General features: G+C 43.9%; 1 protein-coding gene across 4 annotated transcripts; it reads left to right on the top strand.

Annotated features, from left to right (window-relative positions):
• The first annotated feature begins 119 nt into the window (after positions 1-119).
• Positions 120-24,493, top strand: LOC114445224 (von Willebrand factor A domain-containing protein 5A-like). 4 transcript variants are annotated; one of them, XM_028420182.1, is made up of 21 exons: positions 17,709-18,144; positions 18,231-18,263; positions 18,482-18,529; positions 18,825-19,027; positions 19,102-19,324; positions 19,468-19,634; positions 19,720-19,834; positions 19,946-20,121; positions 20,207-20,295; positions 20,389-20,533; positions 21,006-21,085; positions 21,165-21,279; positions 21,400-21,558; positions 21,638-21,741; positions 21,956-22,176; positions 22,342-22,383; positions 22,766-22,822; positions 23,017-23,067; positions 23,176-23,354; positions 23,474-23,597; positions 23,697-24,493. In XM_028420182.1, the coding sequence occupies exons 3-21, from the start codon at positions 18,484-18,486 to the stop codon at positions 23,774-23,776; spliced, it is 2,376 nt and encodes a 791-aa protein (XP_028275983.1). In that variant the 5' UTR covers positions 17,709-18,144; positions 18,231-18,263; positions 18,482-18,483; the 3' UTR covers positions 23,777-24,493. The 4 variants fall into 4 exon arrangements, with proteins under 4 accessions (XP_028275984.1, XP_028275986.1, XP_028275983.1 ...); XM_028420183.1 differs by lacking the exons at positions 17,709-18,144; positions 18,231-18,263; positions 18,482-18,529; ... (6 more) ...; positions 20,389-20,533; positions 21,006-21,085 and adding exons at positions 120-247; positions 761-835; positions 1,060-1,262; ... (5 more) ...; positions 2,623-2,767; positions 2,850-2,929; XM_028420184.1 differs by lacking the exon at positions 23,017-23,067 and having other exon boundaries at positions 18,126-18,263.
• The last annotated feature ends 1,671 nt before the right edge of the window (positions 24,494-26,164 follow it).

Raw genomic sequence — 26,164 nt, 5'->3', positions numbered from 1 at the left:
GTCAGTGGTCACTTTAAATCTCCGCTTCACAGAGCTCGTGAGAGGACGCACTGTTTCCGGAAGCGAAGAAGAGACTACATGCTCACGTGCCACCACACCTACTAGTCCGAGCCACTTTTCTTTTTTTTGCCAGTCACAGTAAACATCAGATTACAGGCACTGTGGGCGTGGCTTTGACTGTAAAACTTCCTCCTTCCTTAAACTTCTCTCCTCACTCTTCTACGCAGGCTGCTCTTCCCTGCTTGAGGTAGGCATCTGGTTTAAATATGACGGATGAACTCGTAGCAGTGGTTGGCACTGTCGCCTCACAGCAAGAAGGTTCCCGGTTCGATTCTGACTGGGGCTTTCCTGTGTGGACGTGTTAGGTTATTTGGTCATTCTACAAATTGCCCGTAGGTGTGACTGTGAGTGTGAATGGTTGTCTGTCTGTGTGTCGCCCTGCGATGGACTGCGACCTGTCCACGGTGTAAGCAAGCTGGGATAGGCTCCAGTCCCCCCGTGACCCAAAGCGGGTTCATAGAAGATGGATGGACAGACTTATATACATACTTATATATATATATATGATATACAGTAAATGCAAATAATGATTTGTCGCCTATCTGCCGTCTGTCTAGAGCTCAACATTCAACGTACTAAAATACGCCCTCATAACTGTGATGTCATGACTTTCACTTTCATTTCGTTTCACCAGCTGAAGGAAAGACATGTTTCAGGCGATGCACATACTCAGTTGTAGCTTTACATGTTTTATTTACAGAAATCTGCACATTATCACTTAATGAAGAGACAATGATGAACCGCTGCGGTCTGCTTACTGTCAATAAGGAGCCAGGTACAGTGCTGTCATGTGTTATTATTATTGTTATTACGAAGTTGATGTCTCTTTATTCTACATATAAAAATCATTAACGTTTTCCCTTCATACTCGTCATCATATCTGTTGTGTCAGTGTTTTTACATAGTTTTCCTTCTATCATTTTTTAAGCGTGCTGCTCGGTAGGTGTAGGTTTTAAGGGGAGATTAAAACCATTAGAATGTTTCTGTTGTCTTTGTCAGTTCCTCTGAAGAGCATTGAGGTGGAGCTGGAGGTGAGGGACCATGTGGCTACAGTGGTCTCCACTCTGAACTATGAGAACAAGGAGGACAAACCAGTGGAGGCTGTGTTTGTCTTCCCTCTGCCTGGAGATGCTGCTGTCTGTCATTTCAGTGCAAAGCTTGGACAGACGCAGATTGTAGCTGAGGTGAAGGAGAAACAGGAGGTGAGCTGCACAGAAAGATTAAGTCACTGTAAAGAAAACCAAACGGTTACTGACATGTGTCACCTGTACTGCAGGCTCGTGAGGAGTATAATGATGCACTGAGCTCCGGTCAGCAGGCCTTCCTGTTGGAGGAGAGCCAGCAGAGTCCAGATATATTCTCTCTGAGTGTGGGCAGTCTGCCTCCAGGAGAGAGCGCCTCCATCAGGCTGGAGTACGTCACTGAGCTGGCTGTGCAGGCTGATGACGGGCTGAGGTTTAGTCTGCCTGCTGTGCTCAACCCTCGCTACCAACCTCAGGGTAGGACAACACTGCATCAGTGTTCACAGACACATACTGATGGAAGCCAAAGAGCACTGTGCAGTGATAAGGCCAGCAGCTTCCCAGAGCCTCCCACCTCAAACAACAACCAGAGGGCTAAGAGTTGTGTCTCATGTTTGCAGGTAGTGAAGGGTCCAGTGTCCAGGTCACCTCTGTTCCAGCCTCTCTGGTGCCCTACAGCCTGTCTTTGTCTGCCCGAGTGTCCTCTGCTCGTCCAGTCTCTAAGGTGGAGTCCAGCTGCTCCTTGGACCCTCTCCAGTACCTCAACACTGATCAAACCCAGGCCACGGTAGGTAGAGTGCTAATGTGTCTGCTGTGTGTGGTCGGTCATCTGAAGTGAACACTGAATGTTAATGTGTGTGTTTGAACTGTAGATCAAGTTGTCTGCAGGACACAAGTTTGACAGAGATGTTGAACTGCTGATTTATTACAAAGACGCCCACCAGCCCACTGCTGTGGTGGAGGCAGGACAGGCCTCTGCCAAGCAGGGTGAGTAACCAATCAGTGAAGTTATAATAAATGGTTCATTAAGCTCACCTGTAAGCAAATGAAGTGTTGGAATGACAGTGACGAGCAGGTTTGTGATTTCCTGTGTGTCAGGCTCTCTGATGGGTGATCCAGTGGTGATGGTGAGCCTGTACCCTGAGTTCCCTCAGTCTGTGATGTCTACAGTCGCCTCATGTGGAGAGTTTGTGTTCTTATTGGATCGATCTGGAAGCATGGAGTGTTCACTGAATAACAGCAAGCGGGAAGAATCTCGCATCAGCGGTGCCAGGGTATCCAGCAGTGTTCACTGTCTTTCTAAAATCCTCCACAGTGTCCCTCTGATGCAGTGACCTTCACTATCTGTTCTTCATTAAGGACACTCTGCTGCTGCTGTTGAAGAGCTTACCAATAGGCTGCTATTTCAACATCTACAGCTTTGGCTCCAGCTTTGAACACATCTTCCTGTAAGTGACTCCTTCATATCAGCAGCTAGTGAGAGTCTTGATGTTGGATATTGAATACATGCACGTGTTCATTGCTGAATGTGTTTGTGCAGTAAGAGTGTGGAGTACAGCCAGCAGACCATGGAGGAGGCTCTGAAGAAAGTTGAGGAGATGGATGCTAATCTGGGAGGAACAGAGATCCTGATGCCCCTCAGACATATTTACAGCCAGCCCTGCATCCCCAATCAGCCCAGACAAGTAAGACCCATGGACACACACAAACACACAACACCTGCTGCAGGTTTCTTGGTGTGATCTAACAAACTCTACTTCTCTCCAGCTGTTTGTCTTTACTGATGGAGAGGTAGGAAACACCAAAGAAGTTGTAGATCTGGTGAAGAAGAACTCAGGGTCCCACAGGTGAAAAACACAACAATCACAATACAATCCTCAGTGTGTCCATGTGTTCAGTGTGTGTAAACAAACTGCTGTACTGCAGGTGTTTCTCTTGGGATTGGAGAAGGTGCCAGCTCTGCTCTGATCAATGGTTTGGCCAAGGAGGGAGGAGGTCACGCTCAGTTCATCACAGGGACTGACCGGATGCAGCCAAAGGTAAGACAGTAAACACAGTGAAGCTCAGCAGCAGTGAATCTGTGTCTGCTCAGAGATCAGAGTTCCAGTGAGTAAAAACCCAGAGCTTAGTGTGTGCTGATACTTTTTATTATTTTTCAGGTGATGCAGTCGCTGCGATTTGCTCTGCAGCCAGCTGTGGTGGACGTCTCAGTCACATGGGATTTACCAAAGGGAGTGTCTGTGACTGCCCTCTCTCCACCTATCACAGCACTTTTTCAGGGTCAAAGGTCACTGATTTATGAACAGCTGACTGGACAGGTAGGAGCAGCTCCACCTCATGTTTTTCATCAGGTATGTGGAGACAGTGATGGTTTCTAACACTGTGATGGTGTCTCAGAGTTCAGAGGCAGCAGAGGGCAGTGTGACGGTGAAGTACAGCCTGGCAGGTCATCCCTCTCAGAACCAGCTGAACTTCAGCCTCAAACCTGCAGAGGACACTGGGTAACACATGTTTGATACAGACGGCACTGTTCTGCTTTGGATCTTTGCAGATGATCAGTTTTTTGTCCAGCATGTCTCTTGCTTCATATCCAGTGTGTCCTGCATTAGAGTGCAGCTCTCTGTGACACTGAAAGAAAACAGAAAACTTAACAAGTCACTGGTAAACAAACATTATATCTCTGAGTGTTTCCTTCTCTCTGCTGTCTGCAGACTAACAGTCCACAGGTTGGCTGATCGAACTCTGATTCGCTCCCTGGAGATGGAAGAGAGAGAAAAGAGAGAAGAGAAAGATGGAGTGAAGAAGAAGGTGGTGGAGCTCAGTGTCCAATCAGGAGTGAGCAGCTCTTTCACTGCCTTCATTGCTGTTAATAAAACTGATGGTGAAGCGATTCAAGGACCTTTGCTACGTAGAAACATTCCAACAGTATCCAGTGAGTGTTATTAACAACATGATGTCACACATGTATTATTAGGGTCTGAGCACAGAGTGGTGCGAAGGCCCTATTGTAATTGCTGTGTATTATTATTCTTATTTGCCTGCCTGTTTAACTGCATTTTTCGCCCCTTTGCCATGCAAAAAAAGTCACGAAACTTTGCACACTCGTCAGGGGTGGCGAAAAATTTGATATTTTGTGGTCGCTGCAAAGGGGCGGGGCAAAATGGCTCTACAGCGCCCCCTTGAAATTTTCACACACCCCTCGCATTTGGCTTAGTGTGGAGTTGGTGCACGGAAATCGGTACACATGTTTATCATAGCAAGACGCACCAAAAAGTCTCTTGACACCATGACCTTAACCCAACAGGAAGTCCGCCATCTTGGATGGAAAATGGCGATTTTGGCGATTTACACCATTGGTATGCGGACAAACTGCTCCTAGAGCTGTCTCCCGATTGACCTGAAATTTGCTGGAGGTCACCTAAAGGACCTGCTGATCAAAAGTTATCAAAAGCTTTTCTCTAACTTAAAGGGCGTGGCCTCTGTGGCTCACCAAAGTCTGGCGACAATTAATGATTTCGCCATGTAACTTTGAACGGCTCTTACGCCTGCATACTTTATCCAAACGTCTTCAAACTTTATGAGCATGACGAGGGCTCCGCCCTGAACGCCTCCATATGTTGAAACCCTGACTTACTCGTGGCGCCCCCTGCTGGTAACAGGAAATGGCCTCTTTTTACTCTGATGTGTACTGCTCCTACATAGTTGACAGCATCAACTTCATTTCACCTCTAGAACCTTCCCAACTAGTTGGTGAAGCTACACTATGAAGGCCGTGAAGCTGCGTGCAATGGTGTCTGTGTGGCGGGGCGCCGACTGTCGATCCCTCGCTGTGAGATTACGTTTGAGTTTTTAATGACCTTAACGACCTTCTATGATCATGAAAATTCATACACACGTTCACGGGAGCGTGTCCTGGCAACTGATGGGGTTGCGTAAGTGGGTGGGGCAAATTGGCTCAATGGCGCCCCCTTGAATTTTTTAAACACCCCTCTCCATAGGGGTTTTTTTGGAGTAGGAAGACAAAAATCGGCACACACACAGAACACGTCCAGACGCACATAAAAGTCTCTTGCACCATTGATCTAGACCAGCGGTCCCCAACCTTTTTTGCACCACGGACCGGTATCATGTAAAACAATACTTTCACGGACCGGCACAGAAAAAAAAGTGCATAAAGAGACAACTTACTCTTATGCTTAATTAGTGGGAGCCTTTGAGCTTTCTCAGCAATGAGGCGGTCCCATCTAGGGATAATGGAAGACATGACACCCGAAGTGTGTTTCTTATGTCCAGTCCACTCCGTAATTTTGTTTTGGCCGTCATTAATTGCTTCTGTCCTTCTTCATGTTTTCTTCTTTCAAAAAACTCCATGGCTTGTCTTTTAATGCAGGTGCTCGGTCTCGCAGTTTTGTAGGTTTCGTTGCCTCATTTGCGAGTCTGTCGCCACATATCACTCAGAGCGGACTTGGTGTGTGAGAATCACCTGTTGCAATAAATCCGTATTTTAAATAGGACTCCTGATATAGTCTTTTAAATGCGGGTTTCTTTTTCTTTGAAGGGGTAGGCTCCTCTTCTTCTGTCTCCTCGTTAGGCCTTTTCCCCTTTCCGAAGAAGCTCTCCAAAGACGTTTGTTTTTTATTCATTTTTGCTTGTGGGCTTAATTTTGGGGTGCCGTATCCCGTGACCGAGACAAGCGTCTGGGCAGGTGCTTAAAGGCACAGGCGGATGAATCTGATCGATTTATAAATGAAACAGCTTTCAGACTCAGATAATGAATAATATATGTTTTGCTCAGTCTTTCTGTGCGGCCCGGTACCAAATGACCCACGGACCGGTACCGGTCCCCGGCCCGGTGGTTGGGGACCACTGATCTAGACCACACAGGAAGTCAGCCATTTTAATTTTGGCGGGTCAAATTTCAGCGATTTCCACCTTTGGTATGCGGACGAACTCCTCCTAGGGATTTCGACCGATTGACTTCATATTCGGTCGCTGTCACCTAGAGACCATGCTGATCAAAAGTTATCAAAAGCTTTTCTCTAAGTTAAAGGGCGTGGCCGCTGTGGCGTCACTTTGCCATTCATACACGAACATCTCTCTCTCCTACATACTTGCTCCAAACGGCTTCAAACTTTCTGCACGTGGTCAGAGCCCCTCCCTGAACGTCTCTATGTCATCATGATCTATGGCGCTCCCTTGTGGTGGAGACAGGAAGTGCCATGTTCTTCACTGACATGCACTCTGTTTAATCCTTCCCTGTCATTACACAGCCAAATGAGGATCACAGATTTGAAGTCCCACAGAGACACCTGTGTGGATTCCTGTATCATGCTGCCCGTGGCGGTGGCGACTGTTGAACCTTCGCCATGAAACATCAACTGCTTATAACTTCGCCATGCATCGTCCTGTTTTTTGAGGTTTGTTGCACAGACAGGTCTCCACTATTCTCATGGTGTCTGGCTCCACCCAGTGGACACATACGGTACTGCAACTGATATAACTCCACCACAGATGCTCCTAAAATCCTCAAATTTTTTCATGTGATACAGACCCGACCCCGACCACGTGTGGACATCTGTGGACAGCGCCACCTACTGTAAAGAGGAGGTTACTGCACACTAACAATTTTTACATATATTGAGAGATTTGTTGCACTGACACATCTCTGCTTCTGCCGGCTTTTTCCCAACACTGGCAAAATCGCCGCAGCTCGTGGGGGGAGTGGGGGAGGGAAGGGACGGCGTGACGGGGAGGGGATGGTTGCGCGGAGTGCGAGGGCCCGATCATCGCTGCTTGCAGCTTTAATTTGTAATTGAAGTTTGAAACTTGTTTCATAAGAATTATCACCAACAGAATATGTTTTACTGTTTGCTTCATAATTGTCTTTATCTTCAAGTGTATCTCTGCGCAACATTGGGTTCACCAATGACAATGTCCTGTGCAGCTCCAGCAAGAGTGAGGGGTGACTTTGACAAGGCTGTGTTAATTTATTGATTCGTTGATTTCAGTTTGACCTGATACCCTTTTTCAAGCATGTGCACTAATGCTAATAACCTCAAAACAATTAAATAATATCAAAGTCAAAGTCAGCCTTATTGTCAGGGTTTTTTTGTAGGTAGTGGGGCACAGCAGGGAAAGAGTTCATGTTCTTGACAGCCTGGTGGATGAAGCTGTCCCTCAGTCTGCTGGTTCCTGATGGCAGCAGACTGAAAACGCAGTGGGTGGGTGGGGGTCTCTTGTGATGCGGAGGGAGGGGAGAGGGATGCTGATGATCCTCTCAGCTGCTCTCACTATGCGATGAAGCGTCTTCCTGCAGGTGGGGGTGCAGGCTCCGTACCACACAGTGATGCAGCTGGACAGGATGCTCTCAACAGCACCTCTGTAGAAGGTGCACAGGATGGAGGGAGGGGCTCTGGCTATTCTGAGCTTGCGGAGGAAGTAGAGGTGCTGCTGTGCCTTTTTGGTCAGGGATGCAGTGTTGTTAGTCCAGGAGAGGTCCTCAGTGATGTGCACACCCAGGAACTTGGTGCTGCTCACCTGCTCCACAGCAGCACCGTCGATGGTCAGAGGGGTGTGCTGACTGTGTGCTCACCTGAAATCCACAACAATCTCCTTCATCTTCTCCACGTTCAGGGAAAGGTTGTGGTCTCTGCACCACTCGGCCAGAAGGTGCACCTCATTGCTGTAGTTAGTTTCATCTCCACTGGAGATGAGACCCACCACAGTTGTGTCGTCCACAAACTTCACAAAGATGTTGGTGTTGTGTGTTGGCCTGCAGTCACGGGTCAGCAAAGTGAAGAGGAGGGCTTCTGTAGTAAGAATATGTGTGTGCATGCTGACAGTGTGTTTCCATCTGTGTTCAGAATCATTAGTGTGTCTCACAAGATATGTGTGTATCTGAGTCTTAGTGATAGACGTACAGTGAGGCTGTTAGTGACAGGGTAGCATTATAGTGAAGTGTTTTATCATTATGAAAACCAACCTACCTTCTTAATACATTTGAACTAACGTTTCTGCTGTGGTCACTTTTCAGCTTTAACAGCCTCAGGGGGGAAGATACGCTTTGGAACAACAGCTAGGTTCCCTGAAGAAATCCAGATACTCTGACATTTCTCTGGATGATGATTGGGGTAATGTCTTTTACGGTGCACTTATTTCATTTTGTGTGTCTATATGCTTATATGTCAAAATAATCACACTCCAAATACAGTATAACCAAAAACCCACTAAAGACTCAACATGTCTCCTTCTATACTGAAGCTACAACTTCCCAGTCTCCTCGAGACACTTTGCTGCAGCTGGTCTCTCTCCAGAAGGCGTCTGGCTGCTGGCAGCTCGATCCAGCTCTGGCTGCCGCACTGGGAAAGACCAGTGAGGGGGTGAAGAGCAGTAGGACGAAGAGGAGGAGCCTCCCAGGGGGTAAATATTTTCAGATTACCTGCTAATCAAAATCAATGTTCAGCACCCATGCACACACTAATGTTGACAGGGCATTACTGAGTGAAGTAACCGAATCTGTGTGTGTCTCTTTGTAGCAGTAAGGAGTTTGTCTGCAGATCTGGGTGAGTGTATCATTTATTTATAGTTGAACTGAATTTTGGTGAACAGTCTGTGAGTTGTCACTGAAGATGATGATGATGCGTTGACTTGTGTTTCCATTTCAGATTTCCCAACCCATCTAATTTGTGTTACATTAACTCCAGCCTTCAGAGTCTGCTGACACTCACAAAGTTCATTGTGTCAGCTCTCATGAGAAGACCTGGAGGTCGGTACCAGAAGCAAACATCTTACCAGATCGTATCCACACACACACAAACAGTACTTTCTGTACAAACACAGCCCACACTCACACACTAACCACCCCTTTCTTTCCCCTTCAGTTGTTGTATGGACATTGTGAGGTGCTGCAGCTCCAGTGATGAGGACAAACTGGCCCTCGTCTCCGTCAAGAGCACCTTGGCTGTCCATGCTCCTGAGTTTGTAGACTATGGTCAGGAAGTGAGTCAGCTGGTTTGTTTGGGTTTCTTGTTTTCCTGCAGATTTTCTCAGCTCTAAATCAAACCTGTTTGTATTTTTGCAGGATGCCCATGAGTTCATCACAACCTTCATAGAGCAGATCAGGAGTCTGGTTTCACCACTGCAGAATCTGCTGGGGGCGGACTGATAAGAAACCTGGAAAGAACTTCCTCAGTCTGTTACATAGTACATAACTGACAGCATGTTGTCCCTGCAGGAGGTTGAACTGGATTTCACCTGTGGCAGAAAGAAGTCAGGACAAGAATCCACCTTTAGGACCCTGCCGAGGTCAGTGACAACACAGCCATCAGAGTTTGACATACTCAGATGTCCTCTGTACAGTCTGAGCTTTTTTTTTATGCTGCAGACCCAGTCAGTGAGTGCTTTTTGTTCCTGAAAGAGTCCATCCAGTCTCTCACTGATGTTTTCTTTTGTGTCTGCAGATTCCTGGTGCTTCACCTGAAGAGGTTCAGGATCAACCAGTTCCTGCAAATGGTCAAGCTTCATGACTCAGTCAGCCTCTCCAGGAAGCTTGTGTTGAAGTCTGGTCGGGTAAAACCATCACACACCTGACAACAGAGCAAACATGTGGACAGTGTGTGCTGGTATTAGTGTGTGTGTTGTTGTGAAGCTGAGAGAGAACATACCAACCTGTGAAACTGCCAAGCGTAAATGCCAAACATAAAGTGACCAGTCTCAATGGTTCATCTTCTGGCTTGCCCAGACATGATCAACAATATGACAGGTGTCCCTCCGCTTTAGGCAACATCAAATAGCCCTAATATGTGACATAGAAAAAATGTTCCATCAATTCAAAGTCAGAGAAAATGACCGCAACTACCTCTGCTTCTTATGGTGGAAACATGGGAGACACAAGCACACAACCTCAAACATACAGGATGACAGTACATCTCTTTGGTGCTGTCTCTTCACCAGGATGTGCAAACTATGCACTGAAACATCTAGCCAAAGAGAATAGCCCTACATTCCAACTGGGCTCTCAGTTCATAGCTAGAGACTTTTACATAGATTATTGAGTCACAAGTGTAAAAACTGTGGAAGGTGGCATACAGCTGCATACATTTGTGTCCAGCAGTAGTACTGTCCTAAGCAGCATACCAGCATCAGAGCATGCAATTGACATCAAAACAAAAGACCTCACTCTCTGTGACACACAAACGGAGAGAGCACTAGGCATTCATTGGAACATAGAAAAGGACTGTTTCGCTTTCAATATTGCCCTGAAAGACCAAAGCTGTTATTCAGTAATGTGGACGAGTTCTTTTGGACAGACTCTAAAGTCGTCAGAGGATACATAAGTAATGAAGCAAGACGTTTTCATACATTCGTCGCTAACAGAGTGCAAAGGATCCGCAACAACACGACATCCCAGCAGTGGTTTTATGTTCCAACTTGTGAAAACCCCTCAGCGTTAAATAAAGTGATTCTGATTCTGATTTTAAATAAGAATCCTGTGACTGATAATGTTCTCCAGGTTTTTGTGGACAGACAGTATGTTGGTAGTTTGGACTACAAGACTCATGAGCTTGCACTTCCTGATTGCACGGTATGGACAGTGTTTACATGTTTTTCTGTGATCTTTTCATGTAAGCTGCTTGTATCACGATGGATGCTCTTTCCCTGATGATTTTCTGAGTGTACTCATGTTTTGTGCATCAAAGGAAGACAGGACGTTGAGCTTACTTGTGGTGAACTGTGGATGAGTGAATTATGGGACAGCTCTGGATGAACAGCGCAAAGGTGTTCTACCTTTTAGAGCCATGTGCTGTGCTGTTTAGTTCAGTCCTCTGAACCTTTGACGGCCCCATTGTGAACTGCTCATGTGTGTTTGACGTTCGTTTGAACATTTGTCATTGTGGCATCACTTTGACTGTAACTCCTTCCTGAGCCATTCAGAGATGCAGGTGTCTGTGAACAGAGTCTGTGTTGCCTGTCCTGATGATCTGTTGCAGGTATTGTGGGAGACATTGTGTTGAATCACACCCATCTGTGAGGATTTACCATGCCATGCCTGCAGCAGGCCAGAGAGCTGCAGCCCTCCTAGCAGGCCAGATGGGGAGAGAGAGCGTGAAGCAACCAGACTGGGTCCTCCTAAACCGTCTCCAGCTCGTCAGCAGGACAAAATACTGTTTGCTGAAAATCCTGATCATGGAAAGACTGCTGATGTTTACAAACTTCCCCATCACTGTGAAAATGTGCCACACACACACTCAGAAAAAAATCGTGATTAAACCTGAACAAAGGAGGATTTATTGCAGGTTTTTATTCATTTGAGCATGATGAGCCTATAAAGTGACACTTTCCTAATATTGGCTGCACTGGTTTGCAAAGTTCCTGAAGTTCACTGCTTGTACAAAGTTAACTCTCCCTCAAACAGAAGGATTCAGATTCACTCCTGCTCTTAACTGTGAGTTTTTGTGTGTAATGTTCAATAATTCGATGTAATGATGTCATAGGACTTGTTGCCTTGCAACTGCTTTGAAGTTTTAAAAAGTCACAGCAGCCAGAGAATGTTGTTATGTTATGTTTTGAATATTGTTCATTTCCACAGTTGTGTACAGAGAGAGAAGCTGTTTTTTTTGAGCTCCTGCAAACTGAAGAAAAACCATCTGAACAACGGACTTTGGTAAATACTAACAGATAGTTTAAACTCATTTAGACTAATCTGACCTCTGTAACAACTGAATGATGCACTTTGATGGTACACAGATGTTCTTCCTAAGTGCTGGTGGTGGTTTTTAATATAATGTAACGTCTGTTTCAGCAAAGCAACTTGTACTACAGCTGTTAAATCAATGCAAGAGTACAGAAAGGGTTCAATGTTTGAGTGTTGTGGATAATCACTGACAGGGTGGAAGACGGCTGAGATTTTAAATTGCATTATTTCATAAATAGTAGGGATGTCCCGATCAGTTTTTTTTGCCCTCGAGTCCGAGTCATTTGATTTTGAGTATCTGCCGATACCGAGGCCCGATCCGATACTTTCAGGATTCTCTATAAGGGCAAAACCTGTGTGTGTGTGTCCAGAGCGCCACGCTGGGAGATTTCACACACGCAGCAGCTCATCGAGGTCTCGAACCACGACCTCTCACACCAAAAGCAACTGTCATACCCCTACACTACAGGACACAGAGCCACCCTGCACAGAGGGCGTTAACTCTGAGAATAAATATATATCCGAGTCCTGATCGGGAGGTAATGTCCGATTCCGATCGAGTCTGAAATCACGTGATCGGATCGGGACATCCCTAATAAATAGTACTTATATCTTGTACTGAGAACAACAATGTAGAAAATATTTAGAGATACAACTAAATGAGCTGCTTCCTGCAAATCTGAAAACAAAGATTTATATTTAGATTCAAATGTGCTCTGTTTGAAGTGTTGAATATGCATTAAAATATGGGATTATTATTGTTGATACAGCATTTTGATTTGTAGCAGATTAAGATAAAATCAATGTTAACAGCATTTTATTTGAATAATAACACATCACACTGTCTATGTATTTAACAGGCCATCGGAGACAGAAGACCCTTGGAGACCAGCCATCACTGACCACATCTGGTAAATACGAACAGACACTTTCAACTGATTCAGACTCATTTGCTGATGTGACCTCTGTAACAGCTGAATAATACTCTTAAAACTGATGCACATGAATATTCTCCCTAAATGTTTGATGTAAATATATTCTTTGAGTATAATGTACAATTCTTAAACCATGCTGGAGTATTGTTGATGCAGCATTTTCATTTGTAAGTTCAAATGAAGCCACTTAATGATATTATTGCTGAATTATAATCACTGTGTTTATTGATCCATAGTTTGAACATATGTAAAACCAAAATCAACCAAATTGTTTCAAATGTTCCCTGCACAGTTTAAAATGGACCTCTGGCCAGTAGTGAAGAGCACGGTGCAGGAGATGGAGTGGGGGGAGGTTGTGTCCACTCTTGAAGCAGCGGTTCTGGATCTGCTTCAAGATGGTGCATCCGACCCCCCTCCTCCTCCTGTGCCTGCTGCACCATTCGCCCGCCTACAGCTGGACGACGGAGCCAGCCAGGGACAGGTAAGACACAAAGTGGAGGTCAGGGACAGAGACAAAAACACCTGACCCACACAAAAGTCTGAATTTTGACCATTCAGTTATTTCCACATCAAAATAAGGCCGACTCTGAGTGTGTCATGTCTGCTCAATCTTCCCTGTCTCTCTGCAGTACCATCATGAGTCCCCTGCCCCCTCCTGCAGCAGCTCCACAGCAGCAGCAGCAGCTTCACCTGGGAACACAGTAAGACCCTCGATAAACACACTAATACATGTTGTTTGGTTGTTGGAAACAGCAGCATCAGACAAGAGGAAGGGCTGAGTATAAAAACACAAGGTACACAAGTTAGGAAGCAGACACAGCTGGACCTCATGAGGACGGAGTATAAACCACAAGAAGCCTTCAAAATGAAACACTACATACTACTAAAACCTTTTTGAAGTAACACAGTAATCAGAACTGTCACTGACACTGTGGACCATGTCTCCACCTGTCCCTGCTTCAGATGCAGTAACACACAGTCTAATCACAGACCCACAGAGGCTGATCATGTGTAACAGTGAATCAGATTTACAGTTGAATACACACTCTCAGACAGAGGACACCAACTTGTCTAATCACCTCCACATTTGTGTCCTCAGTTTCAACATCCACTGGTGAGGCTGCCGGACAACATGGTCCTAGTGTCTGTTATTGACCCGTAAGTAAATCACACAAACAAAGTATGATTAAACATGGCTGCTGCTGTCTAACATGGACATCTGTGTCTCTGTCTAAAGGAGCGGACAGTTGTCCTATTGGCCTGTTGCTGTGGAGCCTGCTCCTCCTCCTCCTCCACCTACTGCTGCTCCTCCCCTCCCCACCACATCAAGGTAAGTTGCTGATGCTGCTTTTGGACAATATGTGACTGATCATGATGAAATCATCAATGATCAGGTGTTCAGGTCTGTGTGATCATTATTATAATCTCTGTCTGTGTATTGGGCTTTAATTCATCTGAACAGCTTCCCACAGATGAATTTGAATTGTATTTATTCTCATAATGTAGCCTACTTGTGTCCTCACATGTGCACACAGTGGTATCTTGTGTCCTCACTTTTGTTTTTCCTGTTTTGTTCCTGTAGAAAAAGAAAACATGAAGATGAAGCAGCGTCACAGCCGCACATCAAGAAGCCAAGGAATGCCTTCATGCTCTTCCTCAATGAGCAGAGGCCCAAGGTCTCTGCTGAGAAGGGCATGAAGGGCAGTGCGGCTGTGAACGCAGCTGTGGGACAGATGGTAAGAAACACTCTGGATCAAGAGTTTGGTTGAACTGATGTCATCTACTGCATTTTGGCAGCTATTAGCCAGCACTGATCTGACACTATGAGCCTCAGAATGCTGACTGCAGTTCAATTAATGGCCACAGGCACCAATATTAACAAGGCTTTTCTGATTTTATGACACACACACACAGCAGAAACACACATCACTGTGTACTACTGGCCTGCAGGTGTGTTTTAGTACATGTGCTGACAGTGAGTTGTCGTCTGTCCACAGTGGAATTCACTGTCAAAGGAGGAGCAGGCCAAGTACTACGAGGAGGCCGAGGCAGAGCGGCTGCTCCACACTATGCTGTACCCTGGGTGGTCGACAGCAGCCAACTATGTAAGCACACTCTGCTCACATACAACTACGACACAACTCCTCCACAGACAGTGAAAACAGAGTGTAATGTGTGTCATGTGTTTGATTTTAGGGCAAGAAGAGGAAAAGGGTGAGGACGAGGGCTCCAGCCACAACAGGTAAATATGCTGTTTGATGCAGGTGGACACACACAAAGTGTCACAGAGGACTGATCATGTTTGTGTTTGTGTTTCTACAGACTGAGAGGACGGACGCCATGTGAGGAAGTGTATTTCTGTAAATAATTTTGTAATAGTTTTTTTTGCTTGTTTATTTTGTATGTATATATATATTTTATTTTTATTGTATATAGTTTTATTTAAATTCTTTATTATTACATTTTATAATAAATCTTGTTTATAAATTGACAAATCCTCTTTTTTGCTGATAAGTCACATTTATATAGGGAAGACATTTTTTACAACAGAACAAATATTGTAACCATAAAGCAGACAGCCAACGACAAGTTTGTTTAACTTTGATTTTCATTAACTAGATTGAAATATTACATCTTATCTTACACTGGAGTTCGTGTGTGTAATGATACACAATAATACTATCTTCAAATGTCATAGCACTGTAAAAAATACAAATTCTGTTGTTAAGAATGCTGAGGAGTTTCCTCAGCATCCTCCTCTCCGTCACCTCCACCACAGACTCCAGCTCCACTCCTAGTACCGAGCCAGCCTTCCTAATGAGCTTGTTGAGTCTGTTGGTGTCGGCCGTCTTCATCCTGCTGCCCCAGCACACTACAGCGTAGAAGATGGCACTGGAGACCACCGAGTGGTAAAACCTCTGCAGCGTGGTCTGGCAGACATTAATGGACCTGAGTCTCCTTAGGAGATACAGGCGACTCTGTCCCTTTTATATTGTTTCATAAGCTCTGTTTGAACAAATCAGCAGGTTTTCAGGTCTGCATGGACACACAAAGTTGGCTGTCAGTCACTTCACCGTGTGGTCATACACTGGATGTATATCTGAAGACATGAAGCATCAAGATAAGCAAATCTTACAGATGTTACAAAATCTGTAATAAACAATGGCTTCTGTAAACCATGAGACAAAAGGTGGCTATTACTGCAGGAGTGCCTCTCATAAGTTATCATCATTGCATTTGAATGTAACAGTAAAAGTGAAGCCACACTTTTGGGTAATGGCAGGTGTGTATCCTAATCATCATCATCATCATCATCATTTGTGCTGCATGTAATCAAACAGTTCTTCATATCACTCAGCTCCTTTTGGGCTCTACTACCACATTTCAACAGTGAGACACAGATAACTTGATCTCCTCCTGATCAGAGGAGCAGTGAGAGGTCTTACTGTTAAGATCATTAAACAACACGGAAGTTTTGGGGCCAAACCCGACAGACAGCAGAGCTGCAGGCTGAGAGACAGAGGACTGTAGGCTGATGCTGGACTGAGAGTTTGATGCTGTGCGCTGTGTATTCACACATGCAGGTGGACACAGAGGACTGATCATGTTTGTTTTTGTGTTTCTACAGACTAAGAAGACAAAGAAGACAATGTCTCTGAATTTATTTCTGTAAATACTTTTTTAAAATACATTTTTATTGTAAATAGTTTTATTATACTTCATCATTATTTCTGTAAATACTTTTTTTAAAATACATTTTTACTGTAAATAGTTTTATTTTACTTCTTTATTATTTTTTAATATATCTTGTTCATAAATTTAAAAAATCCTCTTTATTTGCTGATAAATCAGACTTATATAGGGAAGCCATTTTTACAACAGAACCAATATTGTAACCATAAAGCAGACAGCCAACAACAAGTTTGTTTAATTTTGAAAATTTCATTTCATTAGATCCACTCGATTTAAATATTATATCTCATCTTACACTGGAGTCCATGTGTGTAATGATACACAATAATACTATCTTCAAATGTCACAACACTGTAAAAAATACAGACAAATTCTGACAGTAATAAGCTGTTTGCCATTAAAACAGTAGTATACTTTTAAAACAAAGCACTCTGGGAAAATGTGTCATTTTGCATGGTTATATTAAACCTGTCACTACTGTGTAGTTACATGTCTTTGCCACTAGAGGGCACTCCTCCCTAACAGTCTGAGTGAGTCTTTGTCCTCTAAAAAAATCCCAGGACTGGTTAAACAGCTGTAATGCAGAATTCATGTGCTACATCCTGCCAACAATTCACTGCTCCGGTTTAAGCCACAACAATTTTTAATCTTCTGAGGTTGAGAAGAGAATAAACATTAGTGTGTGGCTCAGTAGCACAAACCTTTGACCATAGACCTCTCCATGTTAAATTATAGAAGAAATGTAAACAATATCTCTTCATCCTGCAGAGTTAGAATTTTGTTAATGAGCGGTCCGTTGTGCTGCAGTTGACATGTTTCACAGTCATCTGCTTTTAAAAAGCACAGCTCTTGTTTGACCTTCAGAAATGTGGGATTTCATCCTTTTTAAAATTAGTTTTTACTCCAACAGTTTTCTTCAGTAAAAATACCTTCATACAACCAATTTCATTGTTTAGAAAAAAATGTTTAGAAAAAAACAGCTGGGGGAAACATGCCAGGAAGTTTGCACTGATACATGACATCAGTAGGCTCAGAAAATACAACAATGTTAGGGTTTTCAGTGCATTCTATTATTGCACTCACGAAGTACAACAACTCCCACAATTCACCGGGGCAGCCCTCACACGCCTCTGCTGCGCGTACACTCACCAACTATCCCTCGCAGGAACAGCGGAGGGTTGGGCTGAGTACACACACACACACACACACAGAGATATTGATGACAGAACCACAAAAAGGTGGTTTATTTGTCAAAGAGTGCCAGGAGGAACACACGTTCAGATGTTGGTTCTGCCCGGTGCAGTGATGCTGGTGCACAAAACATTCCACGGAGCACGTAAAGTCGTCATCTGATTGCCTGTTGCTGTCAGCTGTAAATTTAATTGCCAGAGAGGGAAAAGGGAGAAAGAAAAACGAAGCTAAATAAACAAAGGAAAGGTGCTGACCACCGATATGTTTTAGTCTGCGTGTATGTGCTGATATCCACGGTTAGTTTAGCTCAGTCGCTAAATTTTTCCGTTAAAGATTAACTAACTAAAATGTGTCAGCTTGCTTCCCGTACAAGAGATATTGATATTGTACGCATGCGGAATCTCGCTGTCTCATGCTTTTAAACAGATTAGGTTTGCGCTTTGCAGCAGGACTATGCACGCTAAAGGAATCCCAACTATGCCCCACCCACCAGCTGCTCTTGCACAATAATGATCCAGCGTACGAGAGGCGTGGCTCACTCATTCTGCCTGTAAGTACAAAGTCTTCCTGGTTTGTTAAATCTTCGTATTTCCAAGTGACTGCGATCAAACTGCACTGACTCGTCTATCCACCCAGTGTGTACTCCAGAAACATCTATCAGCGGCAGAGGTAGGGCTATTTCTAATGTAATCTTCTATTTATTGACGCAGCGCTCACACAGTGATATGTAAACCTGGTTAAAACGCAGTAATTTCTGTATAAACTATGTCAAATTCTGATATTATAAATACGTTTTAAGTTTGAAACCTTAAATAAAAGGTACCATTCAAATGACATACTGTATCTCATAAATGTAAATGACATGATTAAATGTCCTGGTTGTACAGGTATGATGGAGAGCTGTTGTGGTCTGCTCACTGCACAGAAGGAACCAGGTAAACAACTCTGAAACTTATTGCAACCTATTATTAAACCTGTTTTTAAATGTAAATCATTTTTAATTGTCTGTGATTGTACTTCAAACACAGCTGTGACATTTTGCAACTTAATAATTATTACTTTACAATCAGTGCTATAGCAGTGTGTTAACATACAGTAAAATCACACAGCTTGTTAAACTACCTAAACGTAAAAAGCTTGTACAGAAAGAACATTAAGCATTGAAATCAACCAGTTAGTAAACATGTCTGTGTGGTCTGTGGTCTGATTCATGTTTGTTCTGTTTGTCAGTTCCTCTGAAGAGCATTGAGGTGGAGCTGGAGGTGAGGGACCATGTGGCTACAGTGGTCTCCACTCTGAACTATGAGAACAAGGAGGACAAACCAGTGGAGGCTGTGTTTGTCTTCCCTCTGCCTGGAGATGCTGCTGTCTGTCATTTCAGTGCAAAGCTTGGACAGACGCAGATTGTAGCTGAGGTGAAGGAGAAACAGAAGGTGAGCTGCACAGAAAGATTCAGTCACTGTGAAGAAAACCAAACAGTTACTGACATGTGTCACCTGTACTGCAGGCTCGTGAGGAGTATGATGATGCACTGAGCTCCGGTCAGCAGGCCTTCCTGTTGGAGGAGAGCCAGCAGAGTCCAGATATATTCTCTCTGAGTGTGGGCAGTCTGCCTCCAGGAGAGAGCGCCTCCATCAGGCTGGAGTACGTCACTGAGCTGGCTGTGCAGGCTGATGACGGGCTGAGGTTTAGTCTGCCTGCTGTGCTCAACCCTCGCTACCAACCTCAGGGTAGGACAACACTGCATCAGTGTTCACAGACACATACTGATGGAAGCCAAAGAGCACTGTGCAGTGATAAGGCCAGCAGCTTCCCAGAGCCTCCCACCTCAAGCAACAACCAGAGGGCTAAGAGTTGTGTCTCATGTTTGCAGGTAGTGAAGGGTCCAGTGTCCAGGTCACCTCTGTTCCAGCCTCTCTGGTGCCCTACAGCCTGTCTTTGTCTGCCCGAGTGTCCTCTGCTCGTCCAGTCTCTAAGGTGGAGTCCAGCTGCTCCTTGGACCCTCTCCAGTACCTCAACACTGATCAAACCCAGGCCACGGTAGGTAGAGTGCTAATGTGTCTGCTGTGTGTGGTCGGTCATCTGAAGTGAACACTGAATGTTAATGTGTGTGTTTGAACTGTAGATCAAGTTGTCTGCAGGACACAAGTTTGACAGAGATGTTGAACTGCTGATTTATTACAAAGACGCCCACCAGCCCACTGCTGTGGTGGAGGCAGGACAGGCCTCTGCCAAGCAGGGTGAGTGACCAATCAGTGAAGTTATAATAAATGGTTCATTAAGCTCACCTGTAAGCAAATGAAGTGTTGGGATGACAGTGAAGAGCAGGTTTGTGATTTCCTGTGTGTCAGGCTCTCTGATGGGTGATCCAGTGGTGATGGTGAGCCTGTACCCTGAGTTCCCTCAGTCTGTGATGTCTACAGTCGCCTCATGTGGAGAGTTTGTGTTCTTATTGGATCGATCTGGAAGCATGGAGTGTTCACTGAATAACAGCAAGCAGGGAGAAACTCGCATCAGCAGTGCCAGGGTATCCAGCAGTGTTCACTGTCTTTCTAAAATCCTCCACAGTGTCCCTCTGATGCAGTGACCTTCACTATCTGTTCTTCATTAAGGACACTCTGCTGCTGCTGTTGAAGAGCTTACCAATGGGCTGCTATTTCAACATCTACAGCTTTGGCTCCAGCTTTGAACACATCTTCCCGTAAGTGACTCCTTCATATCTGGCAGCTAGTGAGAGTCTTGATGTTGGATATTGAATACATGCATGTGTTCATTGCTGAATGTGTTTGTGCAGTAAGAGTGTGGAGTACAGCCAGCAGACCATGGAGGAGGCTCTGAAGAAAGTTGAGGAGATGGATGCTAATCTGGGAGGAACAGAGATCCTGATGCCCCTCAGACATATTTACAGCCAGCCCTGCATCCCCAATCAGCCCAGACAAGTAAGACACATGGACACACACAAACACACACATAGACATTAAGGATCTTACCCTTCAAGGGATTATAGACAGATTGACCAGTAATTTGAGCATAGAACTTTGCAGTTAGACTCAGCTCCCTTCGCTCAACCACACCATCTTGAAATCCTGAGTGTTAAGTTCCAGGGTGTGTACTTTACATACAGGTGTGCCCTGTATGTATAGCACAAGCTCTACAAACAAAATAAATCTTGTTCAGTCTGCTAAAAATGTCTTACTTGCTCAATAGTTCCTTCTGTTCTGCTCACACCTTTCAAAAGAAACATTGAACTCACTGGTTAGTTTGGAGTTCATGCCTCTCATTACTAATTGTCTTCATGGTAAAAACCCTTGTGTTACTTATACACCTCTCACAGTGGAATGTCGAGGACTTTTTGCTCATGCTAGGGGAGTGATGTTTTAACAGTTATGTAATATCTCCTCCAATCCCCAGCTGTTTGTATTCACTGACGGAGAGGTGTGGAACACAAAAGAAATTACAGATCTGGTGAAAAGGAACTCAGGGTCCCACAGGTGAAAAACACAACAATCACAATACAATCCTCAGTGTGTCCATGTGTTCAGTGTGTGTAAACAAACTGCTGTACTGCAGGTGTTTCTCTTTTGGGATTGGAGAAGGTGCCAGCTCTGCTCTGATCAATGGTTTGGCCAAGGAGGGAGGAGGTCACGCTCAGTTCATCACAGGGACTGACCGGATGCAGCCAAAGGTAAGACAGTAAACACAGTGAAGCTCAGCAGCAGTGAATCTGTGTCTGCTCAGAGATCAGAGTTCCAGTGAGTAAAAACCCAGAGCTTAGTGTGTGCTGATACTTTTTATTATTTTTCAGGTGATGCAGTCGCTGCGATTTGCTCTGCAGCCAGCTGTGGTGGACGTCTCAGTCACATGGGATTTACCAAAGGGAGTGTCTGTGACTGCCCTCTCTCCACCTATCACAGCAGTTTTTCAGGGTCAAAGGTCACTGATTTATGCACAGCTGACTGGACAGGTAGGAGCAGCTCCACCTCATATTTTTCATCAGGTATGTGGCGACAGTGATGGTTTCTAACACTGTGATGGTGTCTCAGAGTTCAGAGGCAGCAGAGGGCAGTGTGACGGTGAAGTACAGCCTGGCAGGTCATCCTTCTCAGAACCAGCTGAACTTCAGCCTCAAACCTGCAGAGGACACTGGGTTAGTCTGGTAGCTAGATGCTAACTTCATGAAGTCTCAGCATTCTCAATGTAAACCTGTTAGCATGCAAATGTTAGCCTTTAGTTCCAAGATTCATAATGTTATAGTACATAGAGGTGTCCACATTCTTGAAGCTGTCGTCCTTCTCAATGTCTGTTTTGCATTCACAGAAAGTTAATCCCCATTCTGATGTTTTCCTGTCATCCATCTGCAGACTAACAGTCCACAGGTTGGCTGCTCGGACTCTGATTCGCTCCCTGGAGGTAGAAGAGAGAGAGGGTGAAGAAGAGAAGGATGGAGTGAAGAAGAAGGTGGTGGAGCTCAGTGTCCAATCAGGAGTGAGCAGCTCTTTCACTGCCTTCATTGCTGTTAATAAAACTGATGGTGAAGCGATTCAAGGACCGCTGCAGCGTAGAAACATTCCAACAGTATCCAGTACGTACTTTTTACTACATACATACATACCTTTCCTGTATATTTAAGCCTAATCTAAAGCACAGGGAAAAAAAGCAATTTGATGACCACTGCTGTACAGACATGTGTCCACATAGTGAGTATTTTGTTGTATTTATAACCCACTATTCGTTTTTTGTATTTCAGTGTTCTCAGCAGCTCCACGGGTTGCAAGGTGTGCAGCCTTTGGTGAGTACAGGTTCCATTGTAATAAAGGAGCAACGTGAATAAAAAGCACCTCAGATGTGCATAATAAGGATATTTGTTACAAGTGCTTGAGGGGACTATGATTATAATTTCAACAACAAACTTTGCTGCATTGTAATGCTGGCCTGGCATAGGCTCCCTCAGGGATGGACTCTTGAGCAGCATCCAACAAAACCAGCCCACACTGAATTCATGTCAGCAGAATGATCAGACCAGTCTGAGCAGATGAGGCACAGTCACATTGCAGTGTTTCATGTTTGATGACAACATTTAGATGACCTACTTGCACTATTCAACAATTACTAGTTAACATATTTACAATTAATGATTTTATCTAGTAACCAACGTTTGTCTTTTATCTCAGCACCCCCTGTGATGATGATGTGTTGTGATTCACTGGCCCTTTGTGATACATCTGCTGGTGAGTATAAGCTCCACATCCACTGAAGAAATAAAAATACATGGCGCTTTGTTAGTCCTTCAACTTCAGTATCACCCAGCATCAGTACTGACCAATGAAATGTGCAGTTAATAAACTGATTTACTGATGGTGATTAGAACTATAAAACGTTTTGGTATGTCTGTTGTTGTAACAAAACATTTTCATTGAGACAGACTTTGAGCAATGTGGATATTATGACAATGAAGAGGAGTGTAGTGACAAAGGTATTTGTGTGTGGGAGTTTTTTTGACTACTGTGTGCTCAGGTGTTTTTGCTGCAGTTCTTCCCAGATTGCAAAATAAAAGTCTATAAATAAAAAAAAATTGCTGTAGTTTTTGCTGCAGAGCTCGAAGACACAATCGAAGACACAATGCCCAACCAGCCTCCTCGAGACCCTTTACTGCAGCTGGTCTCCCTCCAGAAGGCGTCAGGTTGCTGGCAGCTCGATCCAGATCTGGCTGAGGTTCTGGGAAAGACCAGCGAGGAGGTGGAAAAGTCAAAGCCTGCACTGGTGGGTACCTCCAAAACAGAAATAATGTAACTGATTTACAATCAAATTGACAAGATTACTGGAACAAAGATGTGTGTTCTGCATGATTTTCTATAAAGTTTTTTTACTTTTTGAACTAGGTCAACAATGAAGTGTGGGCCACCATTCTGGCTCTGATCTGGCTTCATGGTTTCAAGATGGATGCAAAGGAGGAGTGGGAGCTGCTGGCTATGAAGGCTGCGTCATGGCTCCGTGCTCAGAATGGTAACATAATAATGTTGTATGCTGATAACAAGCAGCTGCTACAGTGAGTCAGTGTGAATGCCAGTCTGATGACCCGTCTTGTCTTTTTTTTTTTCCCAGCACCCGGTGTGACAGAGTGTGTGGAGGCTGGAAATGCATTGTTGGGTTTTAGTGTGGAAAAAAATGTCCTGGGACTGTGAGGATCAGCTTCTACCTGCTTCTGCTACAGGATTACCAGCCTTAACATTACATGTTACCCCCTGTCCATTATACTGTTCTGTGCCTTAATATTTGCACCATGCTTCATCTGTCCGGGAAGGACTGGTTTTGTTGTGCTGCTTTAAACGTGGAACTCTAAATTAAACATGGATTATGGGATGTTACGTGTCATTTATAAATAATTTGAAATGAGACCATGCATGTCTAGCATAGATTATTGCCTTAAACACTTTTTTGTGACTGTGTTTACTTACATGCAAAACAACAAAGACAATTAATCCTAAAACACTGCTGAATTCTGGGAAAATTGTTGAATTACATCACGGTTTTTCAGTTTTTATATGGAATAACTATGTTGTCAACTCAGGAAAGAAAGAAGCTTCCTTTAAAGGTCCCCGCCCACTCAGCCAACAAGTAAATGAATCGAGTCCTTCCAAGGCATGAGCGATTTGACAGATTTGGGTTTGTTGTGCAACAGCTGCCAGCTAATAACCCTTGCTCCTGTTTAAACATGCAAAGTTTCTCTTCATACCAACAAATAATGAGACCAAAGCAACACCCCCCCCCCCCCCCCCACACACACACACACACTATTTATTGGTAAAGGTACCGGTAGGTGTTTTGCATGTTCGACCGGTTTAAGAAGACAACTCAATACATCATTTTAGTGAGAGATTTAAGCAGTTTAATCCTAGCAACAGAATAAGTCAGAAATCAAGAGCCTTAAAGCAACAGCAAGACAAGAAACGGCAAGAAACCTTGAGCAGGACCCGGCTCATAAGGCAGAACCTTCCTCCTCCTGACAGTCGGCCGGGTGAAAGAGGAGAAGAAGAGGTAGACAGGACAGAGAGGATGAAGGAGAGAAAGAGAAACAAAAATGCACAAACATCATACATTACAGAGAACAAACATGACAGGTGGTTGATCTTGTGGAGCAAGTTGAAACTATTGTGTTTATATTCTAGTGAATGTATCATGAGTTCATTATAAAACAAAGATGAACAGCAGAGAGTGGTGCAGGCAATGACCTCAGTTTTGTCAGAGTTCATTTTAATAGTAAAAAACTGGAGGTCATCCAGTCCTTTATATCCTTAAGACATGCCTGTAGTCTAATGGCTCTGTTTCTTCAGGCTTCACGGAGAGATACAACTGGGTATCATCAGCATAACAATTAAAGCTTCTGAATAATATTCTCTAAGAGAAGCATGTAGAGGGTGAACACAATCAGTCTGAGCACTGAACCCTGTGGAACACCGTTATCAACACTTGTATGCAGAGGAAACATTGTGAACTAAGTGAAGTATGATAAATATGATTAAAACCAGCCTAGTGCTGTCCCTGTAATCCTAATCTCATGTTCCAATCTTTGTAATAAAATGCTGTGATCTATGGTGTCTTTATCACTGCAGCAGAGTCCAAATCAATCTCTGTCAGGGTTTCTGCCTGAGCCAGGGTCTTTAGTTTGTAGTTTTGTTGTCCTTTGCATTATTTCCTGTGTTTATTTTGAAATCACCCCCCTCTCGTTTCAGGTGTCTTGTCTTCCTCTTCCTCGTGTGCTCCCTCCTCCTCCTGATTACCTGCTCTACCCTAATGTGTCTTACCTGTGCCTCATTGTCTCTCCCTTCCCTCTGTATATCGTGTGCATCTGCCCCTCACTCTCTACCAGTTTGTCTTATGTGTAATGCCAAGCCTTAGCTTCCTGGAACACGTGAATCTTGAAACCTTTGTTTATGACTCGTGTGAGTGCTTTTTTGAACTTCTTAGCTAAGCTTAATATTTTTGGAAATGTCCTTTTGTGAAAGACCTTTTGGAGTGTTTTGTAACCAAGTACTGCCTGTCTGCACCTTTGCCACGCCAACGGCTTACCCGTGTACCCACCTCTGCCTGAATAAAGGACTAAAGGGTTTTATAAAATATATGCATAAAATATTAAGTAAACTTCATGTGTTTGTGTATGAAGCACTGTGCATAATTATTGGGTACCCTTATGTTTTACTCTCTGTTTACTTTTGAAAGTGCTTTGTGGTTGTCTGCTGGACTTCTGTGATGATGAACATTACAGTAATAGTCTGTACTAAGTATGTATTAGAGCTTTTTATTAAGATATATTTTTCAAACCAGTAAAAATATATCGACAGTGGAACAACAAATTACAAGAAAACACATTCACATTTTTTTTTTGTACAAGGTCAGCTTATGATAAATACGTTAATAACACTAGTCAAAAATTAAAAATCTGAATTATCTGATTACACGTTTTCAACAGTTTGCTAAAGAGAATTAACTTGATTAATTCTTCAGTTAAGGTCCATATTAAGTAAATTAATGTCATATGTTGTTTAACTGTTTTTGGAATCCCTCATTTGGCC

This window comes from Parambassis ranga, chromosome 13 (genome assembly GCF_900634625.1).
Source record: "Parambassis ranga chromosome 13, fParRan2.1, whole genome shotgun sequence".
Taxonomy (NCBI): Eukaryota; Metazoa; Chordata; class Actinopteri; family Ambassidae; genus Parambassis; species Parambassis ranga.
Note: the sequence above shows the minus strand (reverse complement) of the source record. Positions and strands in the feature narration are given on the sequence as shown.

Excerpts from the sequence above, each read along its gene's own strand:
- LOC114445224 (XM_028420182.1), top strand. The coding sequence starts at position 18,484 with ATGATGGAGAGCTGTTGTGGTCTGCTCACTGCACAGAAGGAACCAG. Across the intron at positions 19,835-19,945 it reads ACAGGCCTCTGCCAAGCAGG|GCTCTCTGATGGGTGATCCA; the intron begins GTGAGTGACCAA and ends CCTGTGTGTCAG. Across the intron at positions 23,068-23,175 it reads AGAGGAGTGTAGTGACAAAG|TTTTTGCTGCAGAGCTCGAA; the intron begins GTATTTGTGTGT and ends AAATTGCTGTAG.